The sequence below is a fragment of the Falco punctatus genome (genome assembly GCF_963210335.1).
Source record: "Falco punctatus genome assembly, chromosome: 20".
NCBI lineage: Eukaryota > Metazoa > Chordata > Aves > Falconiformes > Falconidae > Falco > Falco punctatus.
In genome coordinates, this window is record NC_137600.1 from 927,285 (window position 1) to 939,620 (window position 12,336).

Here is a 12,336-nt window from a genome sequence, read left to right on the forward strand (position 1 = left end):
TATGAGTGACGTTGGCTCTGCTTGTCCGGATTTATCCACCGGGAAAAGTCCGATGTGAGTCGCGCCCGGCGGGCACAGAGGGGAAGAGCCAGCACCAGCGCGGCACCGGGTGCACGGGTAAGGGCAGCATCCTCGGCACGCAGTCGAGGGATTAAAAAAAAAAAAAAAAAAAAGAAAAAAAAGAAGAAGAAGGAATTAGGCAGATAGCAAGGGGAAAAGTGTAAAGTTTTGGCACACACCTGAGCTGGAGGTTGGGATGGGGAGAGCAGCCGGGGAAGCTCAGCACCCTGCCTGGCCCACGTTGTGAGCCATAAGCGTGGATGTTGTAGGGGAAAGCAAGAGGGGAAAAACCAGGAAGGAGAAAAAATCCTCGTGTCTTAATTTTTGTGGGGTTTGCTGCTGGGTTTTGCAGTGTTTCCAGCGGTGGCAAGGCAGCTGCAAACAGCTGGAAGGGGGACATGCACTTCTTTGGGCTCTCCTTAAAATAAACCACATTAATCGGAGGAGCAGGGCAGCAAAACGAGGAAAATTAACTTAATCAAGCCCTTTTTTTTATTATTATTTTTTTTTAATCGCTGGGTTTTGAAGGGGGGGAGGGTCAGGCCTAGCAACTTCTAGCAGGGGCCACCGGAGGGAAACGCTGACGCAGGGATGCTGCAGCCGGGGCGGCCGGCCAGGGGGGCTCTGCTTTTTCAAAAGGCTTTTGTCAACGCAGCTCCTGCTATTTTGGGGGATGATTTCGGGGCCACGATGGCTCAGCAGCTTCGGTACAATGAGCCTGTTTGCTCAGCCACCGGCTGGAGGGGTTGCAGGGAGGGGGGTGGGTTGGGGGGGGGAGCACATCCTGATGCTCCAGGGCTTTGCAGCGGGGTGGAAAACTGAAGGTGCAGCTTTGCTGAGGAATTTGGGAGCGTTGGCATTGCACCACACTGGCATATTTATTAAATATATACCATCTGGTGAATATGTACGATAATACATCAGATGTATTTGTATGTACTATATAATAGTACATACCTTTATAGATATAAATACATAGAAATGTGTTTGTACCATACATAAAGGGCACCGGGACCCCCCCACTCACCATCCCTCCTTGTGCCCCGTTCGCAGGTCGGGCAGGATGAGGCCCCGCGATGCCTGGTGCTGGGTGGTGATGCTGCTGCTCGCCCTCTTCAGCGACGTCGCCGGTGGTCGCCGCGGTGCCGGTGGGAGAACTGGCGGGCGAGGCGGTGGCGGCGGCGGTGGGGGGCTGCGCGGGGGCTTTCGGGCCGTCTCCCGCAGCGGTGGCACCCCCGGCCGTGGCTCGAAGGTGGCGGGGGCCATCGCTGCCGGCGCTGCTGCGGGGTACGGCATGGGGCTTTTGGGGCGCCCACGGCCATCCCGCCTGGGGCACGGCGTCCCGGCAGCCCGGCAGCCCCCGCCGGTGGGTGGCTTTCATGCCCCAAGTTGGCCGGACATGGGTGCCAAGAGGGGACCCCCCAGCCGAGCCTCTGGGGACCGGCGTGGTGGCATCAGCCCCACTCTGCTGCTGGCACCCGCTGTCTGCTTCATCAGCCACGGGCTGCAGCGCTGAGCACGGCAGGGGATCCCGGGGGACCCCCGGCCGGCTGAGCCCGCCGGGATTTCTTAGTGAATGACTTTCCTGGGAGATTAGATGTGGCTTGGGGAGGTGGAAGAGATGCTCCGCCGCTGCCTCAGTTTCCCCCCGCCGGCACGCTGGGACCCTGAGCCAGCAGCCGGAGCTGGCAGGGCCACCCGGGAGCCGGCCAGATCCTGCAACCCCCCATCTGCAAGAGCACGTACGTGAGCAAACCCAGCCCGGCAAGGAGGTGTGGAAATTTGCACCCGGGAAGATGCTGGAACAGCCCCGCCAGCGCTTGGATCTAGTTTCCTATTGCACGGCTTTACCAAAAAACGCTCCTTTCCCCCCGCAAGAGCGCTGGGACTCTGGGGGGGTTGGATGCAGGGCTTGAAAATGGACCCCTCCACCTTGCAATAAAGTTTGGCCTTGAGACAGCCTCTCTTTTTTTAACCAAATCCATTGTGTTCAGCACTGGCAGCAACCTGAGGAAGAGCTGCTGCATCTTCAAGGGATGCTGCAGAGGCGGGGGAGCATGATGCTCGGGGACTGAACCACCCCCACCCCCCCAGCTCCATCTCTTTGGCTTTGATATGACCAAACACGTCCCGATCTTTCCCATCCCCTGCCCAAAACACACCCAGCTGTGGGACTGACACTCCCTCAGGTGCTTCGTGTTTGCCAGAGAGGCTGCAAGTTCACGCTGGGAAGAGCTTGAAAGGAGCAGTGAGTGATGCTTTCCCCTCCAGTACCTGCGGTTTCTTCTCTAATCCCTGTCGGGGGGGGGGGGTTACACCTTCCCTACAACCTGGTGCAGCAGCTCAACCGTTGCTGTGAGCAAAGAAAATAAAAAGAGATACCAAGTGAAATATTGGGGATCCCTAAAAAACTTGTGGGCAGCCACGAGCACCGTCCTCCAGCAGGTAAGTCCCTCACCAAAGTATTTTTGAGCCTGGATGTCCGTGAGCAGCTCATTCCCCCTTAGAATGAGGGGAGGGGGTTGTAAATATCCTTATCACCTCCCCAGGAGAGCGGCTGGGTTGGGTCCTACCTCTATCCAGGGGTGGAAGGAGCCCTGACAGCTGTACATTGACTTTCTGGGCTCTTTTTTAGTGCTTTCTTAAATTTTACAGAAGTCATTTGGCTCCCGAAGGATTTAACAGCATTTCAAGCATGGGATGCCCCCCAGGCCGATGCTCTCATGGGCGGCCCAACCTCCATCATCTCTCCCCTGGCTTAGGGAGAGCTTTTAGGCTGAACAAATCCAACTATTCCTATAGTGCACCGTGGGGTTAATTTTTTTAACGTGCTTGTTTAAAAGAAACGATGAACCCAGCAGAAACTCTAGGCACAGCTCAAATTTGCATTTTTCCAGCCTATATTTTGCATCCAGAGCCACTCGGGTTGTGCTTCAATGCCCAGACCCCATCACCAGCATCCTCCGCTCACAGCCCCAGTTTGCAGCCTGAGCTCAGGACCGCTGTCAGGATGATCCTGCGCTTCCCACATCACATTCCCAGAAGATCTTTTCTTGCTTTTCCCTCCCACCTGCATGCAACACATGGGGACACGCTCCGATTTCCACCCCCCAGTTTAATTTCCAGCCCTTGCGGGGGGGGAGCCAGTTGTGGGAAAAGGCTGTAAAAGCTATTAGCATCCTTGTTAATTACCATGTGCTGAGGGGCTTTGGGGTTGCATGTTTGGGGGGGGGAGTGGGGCTGCTTTTGAGCAACCCCAGATGCTGCGATCCCTCGGCGATGTGTTTTTCCAAGCGAGTGGTTACTGGCAAACTCCAGGCATTTTAATACATTTTGCTCTGGAACAGCGAGCGAGCACCGGCCTCCAGCGTGCTCGGCTGTAAAGCTCAGCTGATTTTGCTGGGGTTTTTCTGGAGATCGAGCCTTGCAAAAGCATCCCTGGGGCTGGTCCTGGGAGCTGGTGCTGGGCTCAGACAGGAGATGGTGCTGTTCGCTCTGCGATGCGGCGCCTCCGATCCCCAACACTGGGTCAGATGCAGCAATAAAATCACCCCTGGATGAGGTCTAGGCACTCACTTTGCTTTTCAAGCCTCCAACTAAGACTATTTCTCCTCCAACTCTGCAAACCCTTCAGCTGGGCACCAAAAATCTGCTTTTTTGCATCTTTTTTTGCAGGCAAGAATAATCTATTTGGTTGCTCTGCCTGCCTGGGGGATGCTTGTTTGCGGAGATGAGGGATGCAAAGCACTGCGGGATGGGCGATTCAGCGCAGAGTATAAAAAAAACAACCCCCAAAATTTTATTGCGTTTGTACTTCGGGGTTTATTATCGGCCTGGTGAATCAGAAACGCTCCCTAACGTTGCTTGGCAGCAAGGCTGCCGCCTGCGCTGCAGGATTTGGAGTATTTAAGCTAATTAATGTAGAGCAAATCATTCATCTAGTCCAACCAACCCGTCCTAGGGGCACAGAAGGCTCCAGGGATTTGGATTCAACCTTAAAGGACACGAGGGCTGGGAGCGTGTCCCCGTGTCCCGCGTGAGCGCTCCAGGAGCCAGGAAAACTCCGATGCTCCCCCCGACCCCGCAGCCGACAGCTCCAATAATCACCCTAAAAACCAATTACCTGGGGCAGGACCCGTGCTGGTTAAAAAACGGGTGGGAATGATTTTGGGGGGGCTCATCTGAGCGTTGCCGACGCCGTGTTTCCCTGCGCTTGGGTCGCTGGAGCAGCTTCCCCGTGCTGGGGTGCAGTGCAGGGAAAATGGGGGGTTTGGGGGGCTAAAAATAAGCATTTTGTGTTTCTGCCTGCTGAGGTCAAACCCTCGCCGGGGGGGTCATCGTGTGGGTGCTGCCAGCCTCTTCCCAGCAACATCCATGGGCTCACCTTGGGAAACAGGGGGGGTGTCCTTCTTTTGGGGGGTTTGGTTGGTTGTTTTTTCCTTCTTGGTTTTTTTTTTTCCTTCTTTTTTATTTTTTTTCTTCCTTCTTCTGGGGGTTTGTTGAATTTTCTTCCTTTTTTCTACATGTGTTTCTTCGTTGCTGTTTGGTTTTTTTTCCTTCTTTCTGTTTTTTTTTTTTTTTTTTCTTTCCTCCTACCGCTGGGCTGCAGCTTGCCAGTGCAAGGCTTATTAGGGGATGGGTCTCCCCAGCCCATCACTGCAGGGTTGTATCTTCATTGCTACCTATTTCTCTTTCCAGTTTGAAATCACTGTCATTTTACCTTGAAAAATCTTAATTAAGAAGAATTGTATAAACCTCCCCATGGCCCTGACCAGCAGGGTCCTCCCCAGCTTGAGGACCGGTGAAGCAGTTTTCCCTGTGGCAGAGCTGGGGGCTTTGGGGGTCTTGAGTTTATTTTTCCCCCCTTTTAAATGATATGACAAAAATCCTGAGATATTCCGTTGTATATAGGGCAAAATAACACCCTAAATAAAATGTCCCTGTAAAATTTGGTGCTAGGAGGCAGCTGGATGCCGAGTTGGTGTAGGATGAGCGGCGGCCGCAGGGATGCTTAGGACAGACCTGATAGCCTCACAGGGGCTTTTTATTCCCCAAATCCTTCTTTCCAGTACAATTTTTTTAATTGCTTTTGCACAGAAAAAACGTGAAGTGTGAGATCCTGACCTTATATTTTTATTTTCCTCCTTTTGGAAACTAGCTCCCAACACTAAACCCTGCCTGCCATCTATTTTTTTGCCCCACTCCCCGCTTGCTGCCTCACCTATTAATATCGAGACCTATCGTGGTGATGCCCAGTAGCCAAATTCAAGCAAAAAGACCCTTTTATTTTGCTCTTTCCGAGCACCTGCAGGAGCTCTGGATCCCTGTTATGAGCCTCTTAAGGTTTCTTCTTTGTGAGCAAGCTGCTTGCATGCAGGAATAATCATTTATTTAGCTTTTTTCCTTTATTATTCTGCCAAAAGTATGCAAAAGAGTCACATTTGGGGTTTACCTGGAGCATCGCTCAAAGACCACATCCTTCAGCACCCTTGTGGGCAAGGGGTTTTGCAGCACATCCTGCGTAGGCTCAAACCAAACAGGTCCAAGGGTTGGTCTTGAGCTTAAAATTAAAGCACCATTCAGATGAAGGGTCCAAACTCTTTCATATTTTTAATTGTAATTTTTAACCCTTGCTGTAATCTGAGTCATCTAACGGTGGTACTGGTTTAGGTACTGGGGGAATTTGGAATTCTGGCAACATGAGGTAGGGCTTGGGGCTTCACATGAAGGTGGTCGGGCTTAATGCCACTGAAACAGCAAATGTAGAAACTCTTTTATTAGACAGAAAATAGATGGAGTAAATACAAGGTATAAATGGGTGTTGACCTTCTATGGGGAGAAGAAATCCCTGGCCCCAACCAGCGCTTTGGCTTTATTAGGAACTAGTTGTTGGATGGGAGCGATGCCGTTCGTGGGAGCAGGGGAGGAGAAGAGGTTAACAGAAATTGTGGGGTTTAGGCCAAATTTAGTGCTGAAAGGGAACAAAGGCGCCCACAGGCTGGGGAAGCAGGGACAGACAGGGCAAAAAATGCCACTTCTGTCCCTGGAGCTGCGGGGCCGAACAAGAGCTCTTTGCACGAAGGAGGCTGACGTGCATCTTGGCTTTATCCATTTTAATTTGTACCAGACGTCGAACACTTAGAAAAGTATTGGAACGGCAAATCTCATGCATGCACCGTTACGGATTTACAAAACATTCGCGTATCACAAAGTACGAGTTACCTCAAAGCCCTGCTTTTCTGGTGAATATCCTGAAAGATTTCTCTATATTGTTTTTTTTTATATGTATATATATATATATATTTCTTCACTTAGTTTACACCGATGCGAAAAATCATTTAGGACGGTGTCATTCAGTGCCTTGCGAAAAAAAAAAAAAAAAAAATACACAAGAGATATTAAATAGAACTCGGGGTGACCGGTTCAACAAGCACAGCTTGACAGATGCTACAGGTTACATGCAACCCAGCATCGGCCCAAAGATGAGAAGCAAAAATTTCACCCACCACTTCCGCCTGTCAAACAAATCACTTGCAAATCACTTTTTTTTTTTTTTTTAAAAGTATCTCCCATCCCATTGCTTTTCCCGATGCTGTTTGCTGTAACCATATGATTTAGCTGATTTATGTCTCTCGCTACGTGCTCGACCCCCCGCCACGCCCCCCGAGCATCCTTTTTGCTGTATTTACATCCCTTAGGTGTAAAAGGTGCCGAAGTGTGAGCGTGACTTGTCACCTATCGAGCATCCAACCCAGCTTTTTCTTGGGTTGTGACACGCCAAGCATTACTGCTTTGTAGGATTTTTTGGAGCGTTCAGCAGCACTTTTTGCCTTTAGGTAGGCTACAAAACACAGTGAGGCTCAACCCAAAGCAAAGCGGTGCAGGAGCCAGCCAAAACCCGGCCGGGGGCTTCAGCCTCGCTGCAGGGGGCGGGGGAAGAAAAAAAAAAGAATAATATTATTTTTGCCTATTGCTGCAGGAAGTATTTGCAGCATGCAAGGTGCAGAGCGGGTGGGGTATGTACATGAGGAAGGATGGATGGTTTTTAGGATTAAAGGGTTAAAATTGCAACCTGGCAGCTTGTTGCTTGGAAAACCCATAACCTGACCCTCCTAAAACCCCTGGGGGGTGTATAGGTGCTGGGGCGCAATGCGGCGTGCCCTGGGGAGAGGGGTTTTTGGTGGCAGCGGGACTAAGGGGATTAGATAAAACCCTGCTTGTTAGCCAAGAGGATTTTCGGAAACGCTCTTGCAGGAATGCTGAGGACTGTGTGAGCTCCTCTCTGCTCAGTCCCTCTCAGGGTGGCCCCAAGGAGGAGGAGGAGGAGGTGGTGAAGGCCATTTTTTTGTGCTTCCAGCTCCGTCGCTGTCCTGCCACGCCGGGGACGCATTTGGAGTGGAGAAGGAAATTTTCATCCAGTTGCTTAAACCGGAGCCTCTGGGGAGGTGATGGGGAGTATCTGTGCGCCCCGAGGGCTCTTCACCAACGACGACCGCAAGCAAGAACGGGGAGGGTTTGGGGGTCCCCATGGGGGGACAGGTGACATCTTGAAGCCGTGGGGATCCGGGACACATCAGTGCATGACGAAGAGGGTGAGGAGGAGGAGGGCAGCGAGGGAGGCGTCGGCGAGGTGCAGCCGGATGCCGGAGGCCAGGCGGTACTCACGGTACTGCTGGATGCACATCTCCCGGATCACCTTCGTCACCACCTTGGTCTCCAGCTCCACCTCCGTTTGGTTCGCCGCCGCACCAGCCTCTGAGACATTCTTCTTGGCGGCGGGTCCAATGTTGTGTTCGGTCACCGTGATGTTAAAGCAGTCGGCAACAAAGACGTCCTGCGAGACGGGGCTGCTGTAATCCCGGTAGTAAACCTGGTTGGGGTAACGAGCTGAATTCTCATTCCACCATCGGTACTCATCGGGGCTGTCAAAGCGATAGTGCATCCCCGACATGACACGTCCCATGGCGTAGCCACCCAAACCTCCCACCACGGCACCCGCCGCCGCCGCCCCGGCCACGTGCTTGAAGTTGGTCTTGGATTTGGGGGGTTTCCATGGCTTTTGGTTGTGGTAACTGCCTCCGCTGGATGGGTTGTAACCCTGTCCCCACCCCGGGTTGTGGGGGTAGCCCGGGTTGTGGGGGTAGCCTGGGTTGTGGGGGTAGCCCGGGTTGTGGGGATAACCAGGATTTTGGGGGTAGCCGGGCTGGCGGGGGTAGCTGGGCTGGCGGTGGCTCCCTGTGCCCCAGCTGCCTCCGCTGGGTTTGCCTTTGCTCTTCTTGGAGAAGGCGATGTCAGTCCAAGCGCCGAGGAGCAGGGCCACCAGGCAGCAGGTGACGAGGAACCTGGCCATGGCTGTGGGACACAAGGACAGGCAGCGTTACAGGCAGGAGGCAGAGACCTGGAAGCCGCTGCATCCACACCACCGCGAGCATCACGGGCTTTAGGCATCATATGAAACTTACGCACCGTATAAAACACTTATTGTCCTCTAATCCAACTGCAGGATAAACAGCTTTGAACTTAAATGCATATTTATCCTCCCCAAATCTCCTTATTTTTATTTTTTTTATTATTATTATTATATATTTATATCCCCCACCTCCCCAACAGGTCCTCTGCTAGTCACGGCAATTTTAAGTAGTGGAAGAAAAGCTTTTGGGAGAAATGTTTCACTCGATTCAGAGGTAAAAATCCACTTATCAATCTTGCTCAATCGAATCAGATGATATAAATGAGATGTCTGATGTGCAAGGACCGTGGGTTATGAACAGATTCGCCCCAGTCTCTAAGCTTTTGGGTACCCAGGGCTGCAAGGAGGGCAGTGCCCAGCCTTGCCTCAGAGGTTTTTTTCCCCAAAGAGCAAAATTCAGCCTATTTTGCCCAAGTCCCTGTTTATGAGCAACACGCCTGAACTGAAGAACAGCATTTTTTGAGTTTAATGTGTTTGCAAGTATGTGCTTACTCAGCATTTCACTGCTGGCATCCCAGGGGCACACCAGGCATCTCCTACGTTAGCTGGTGGGCTGGTGAGGGTGAAATCCCGTGTATAATCCAGCCTTTATAATACACACCAGGTCTGCAAATCCTTTGGAAAGACCTTTGGAAAACACCTCCCAAGCTGCAAAATCCCTTTGGATGCCTCCGCGCAACGCCAAGGAGCGCTGAATTACTGTTACACTCGCGTTTAATATGCAAGTCCAGCAATAGCAAAGGGGTTTTTTTTGTCCTGCTGGAGGCTGAGCTATTCCCAGAAATCCCCCTGAGTATGCCAGGATGGTGAGGAGGGAAAGCAAAGCATTCCTGGAAAAGCGTGGGTGGGTATTTTGCAGCATTCTTAGATGCTTCAGATGCGCTTTCTGGTTCATGATACAGCAAGAAACAATTAAGCTTTGGGACGTGAGTGGGTTTTTCTTAGCAGCTAATGGACCGACTGCCTCGAGTCACCACTCAGGCCAGCGAGAAGCTTAATGCAGGTCAGAGATGCCGGTCTCTCGTGAGCTGCTGCCCTTAACAGCGCAAATGAGCAGAACAAACCCCTGGTTAAGCCAGAAATTCTTCTATTACACATTAGCTATGGTTTTACGGTCCATAAAAAGCAAATTAATCTCTCTTTGGGTTCAGATAATGATGCTCTGCCTCTCCTCCCCGCCCCCCCCCCCCAAAAAATAAAAAAATCTGCTATTTTGTCCAAATGTTTGAACTAAAGGTCCCTTAATGTCAGTGTTTTGGTTGGGATCGTTAGCAAGACGCTTAATTAAAAGAACAGGGGAGATGTACACGCCTGTCCCTTGGGATGGGGAGGAAAGCCAGGCTCGGACTGCCTGCTCGTAAAAAAATTTGGGTGCAAGCTGCCTGCTTTCAAGCGGCTTTGCTGCCCACCCGCTGGGAGCGAGGATGAGATCAGGGGTGTTAAAAATAGGTGAAAGACATGGGAAAAATTCAGATGGGCAAACGCTCCTTGGGCACTCAAAAGCCAGAAAAGAAATGGGGGGGGGTGAAAGCAGCAAATAGGCAATTATTTTTTTTTTTATTATTATTTTTGGAAGCTGTGACTCCTCACAGTGAGTTGCAAGGGGGAGAAAAAAAATCAATCCCTGGATGAAAACAGGTTACAGCAAAGCCCCGGAGGATATTCCAGCCTGGCAGCACCAACCTGTTCATTTAATTGTCTTCGCAGAGCCAAGCTCTGATAAACAGGGTGAAGGTTTGTTTGCCTGTGCGTTGCTAATTACCGAGCACCTTGGGCAGCTGAGCTTTGCCCCCCAGTAAATGTGGTGGCTGGTGGAATGTGATGGGGACCAGGGAGCTGCTGCTTTGGGTTTGGAGCTGGGTTCCCTCTGCTTGGAAATAATATTTATGGTGCGACCATAATATTATTATTAAATTACATTATTGAATGACTTCGCAGGTATTCTTCCCACCCCGCCCCCCCTCCCAGGACTCTTTTTAACCTTCCTCCCCAGTTTTGCCTCTCTGCAGGTGAACCTAGGCAATGACAAATTGATTCAGGTGATTTATATCAGAGCCGTTTATATCCATGCCGGTGGTGGAGAACCAGAGGAAACCCAGCACTCCTTCAGGGCAGCGGGGGAAGCGGAAAATGGAGGATGTGAAGGAGCGATTGCACGCAGCAATTATGTGTGCTGGGTTGGCAAGAAGGCGGCTTCTGGTTTAGAGAGGAAAACCACCACCCTGGTGCTAAAATAACCGTGGAAATAACCTTGTTAAGGTGCCTGAGGGGGGAGAAGAAATGAAGGGGGGGTGGGGAAGGGGAAGGTAGAGAGAGCGATGCGGTGAGGAGGGTGGGAAGATGCTTGGGGATGGGGGTGTCCAGACCCTCCTGGTGATACTGGGAAGGTTTTGGCTCTTGGTGGGTGAAAAATCCAAGTGGGGCCTCTGGGGAAGGCAGGATGCAGGCTGGCTTTCTGAAAATGCCACCCCTCGTTTTTAGAAATCCCTCCCCCTTTTTTTTTTTTGTTTTTAACCCCCCACATAATGGGGGAGCAGAGTCCTGCGCAGCTATGGGAAAGAACAAAACATACCAGGTAGCTCTGGGCAGGGGGGGAAGAAGAAATCTCCCAGCACTGGCTTAGAATCAACCCCGAGTAAACAAACGCTGGGTGAGAAGCAGAGCCGTGTCTTTTAAGAGGACGCTTGCCTTCAGAGCTGGAAATATCTATTTTTAGGCAGTGATGACAGGGAGAAGATGCAGCCCCCCATCTGCTGTGATGCTGCTCAGTGTTAAAAGCTCTCACCTCTGGATTTATCCCACCTGAAGCCCCCAGGTCCCATTTTCCCCCGACACTCACCGTCTGGGAGCCCGTTGCTTGCTCGGTTCAGGGTGATTCAGCCTCGGCCACAGAGCTACGGGGAGGAATAAATAGCAAGAGGGAGGAGCTGGCTTCTGCGCAGCCCAGCCCTGCACAGCCTGGCCAGCATCCATCCTCCTTCCCTAGGGAATACCGCAGCCGGCACCCTGAAAAATTTGGGTTCACCCCCCCCCCCCCCCCGTCATCCCTCCCAGCAGATAAGGGCATGGGAGGCAGTGCCGGCAACCAAACGGGTGGCTGGAAAAATTGCAGCACTTGGATGGTTTATTGAAGAAATATCGCTGGGATCTCCAGGGTTTGCGGCTGGTTTGGAAATCTTGGAAAACTGGAGCACTTGGATGGTTTATTGAAGAAATATCGCTGGGATCTCCAGGGTTTGGGGCTGGTTTGGAAATGTCGGGGTCGAGGCTCCGGGAGAAGAAAGGAGGCTTTTAGCAGTTGCTGGCTGCAGCTCCTAGTCCCTTAGCCTGTGAAATAGAGAGATGCTTTGCAGGTTGGTGGATAGAAAAAAAAACACAGGCTCAGACCTACAGGGGAAAGGAGGAATCTATCTTCCAAGTTTATTTTGCTCCAGAGGAATAAAACTCGCCCCTGCACAGAGCGGTCACGCTTCGTGTTGAGGTACCCTGATATTTATAGGGAGGAAACGCCGCAGAAGGCAATTTAAAATTAGGTGGGATGCTTATGGCAAGCTGGGGCTTTTACGGCACCCTTTTCCAGAGGGTAAGGATATCTGTTTAGGATAGAGACCTAAAGCCCAGGATGGGGAGTTCTCCCATTCTTTAGGATTAGGATGGGCTCTAAATAAACAGGTTAATTCCAGAGCAACCTGGGATGCTTGCATGATGGTTGGGAAATGCAAATAAAGCTCTAAACCAATTGCGTTGGGGCTGATTCTGGCACAGCCACGCGATGAAGCCAAAACCCTCCTGAGGTTTTGCTGTCC

The 12,336-nt window shown here is 51.6% G+C and overlaps 1 protein-coding gene across 1 annotated transcript; it reads right to left on the minus strand.

The window, feature by feature from the left end:
• Positions 1 to 5,821: 5,821 nt before the first annotated feature.
• Positions 5,822 to 11,489, minus strand: PRNP (prion protein (Kanno blood group)). The gene is made up of 2 exons (XM_080370174.1): positions 11,370 to 11,489; positions 5,822 to 8,412 (listed from the first exon to the last, which is right to left on the minus strand). The coding sequence occupies exon 2, from the start codon at positions 8,408 to 8,410 to the stop codon at positions 7,634 to 7,636; it is 777 nt and encodes a 258-aa protein (XP_080226300.1). The 5' UTR covers positions 8,411 to 8,412; positions 11,370 to 11,489; the 3' UTR covers positions 5,822 to 7,633.
• Between the last annotated feature and the right edge of the window lie 847 nt (positions 11,490 to 12,336).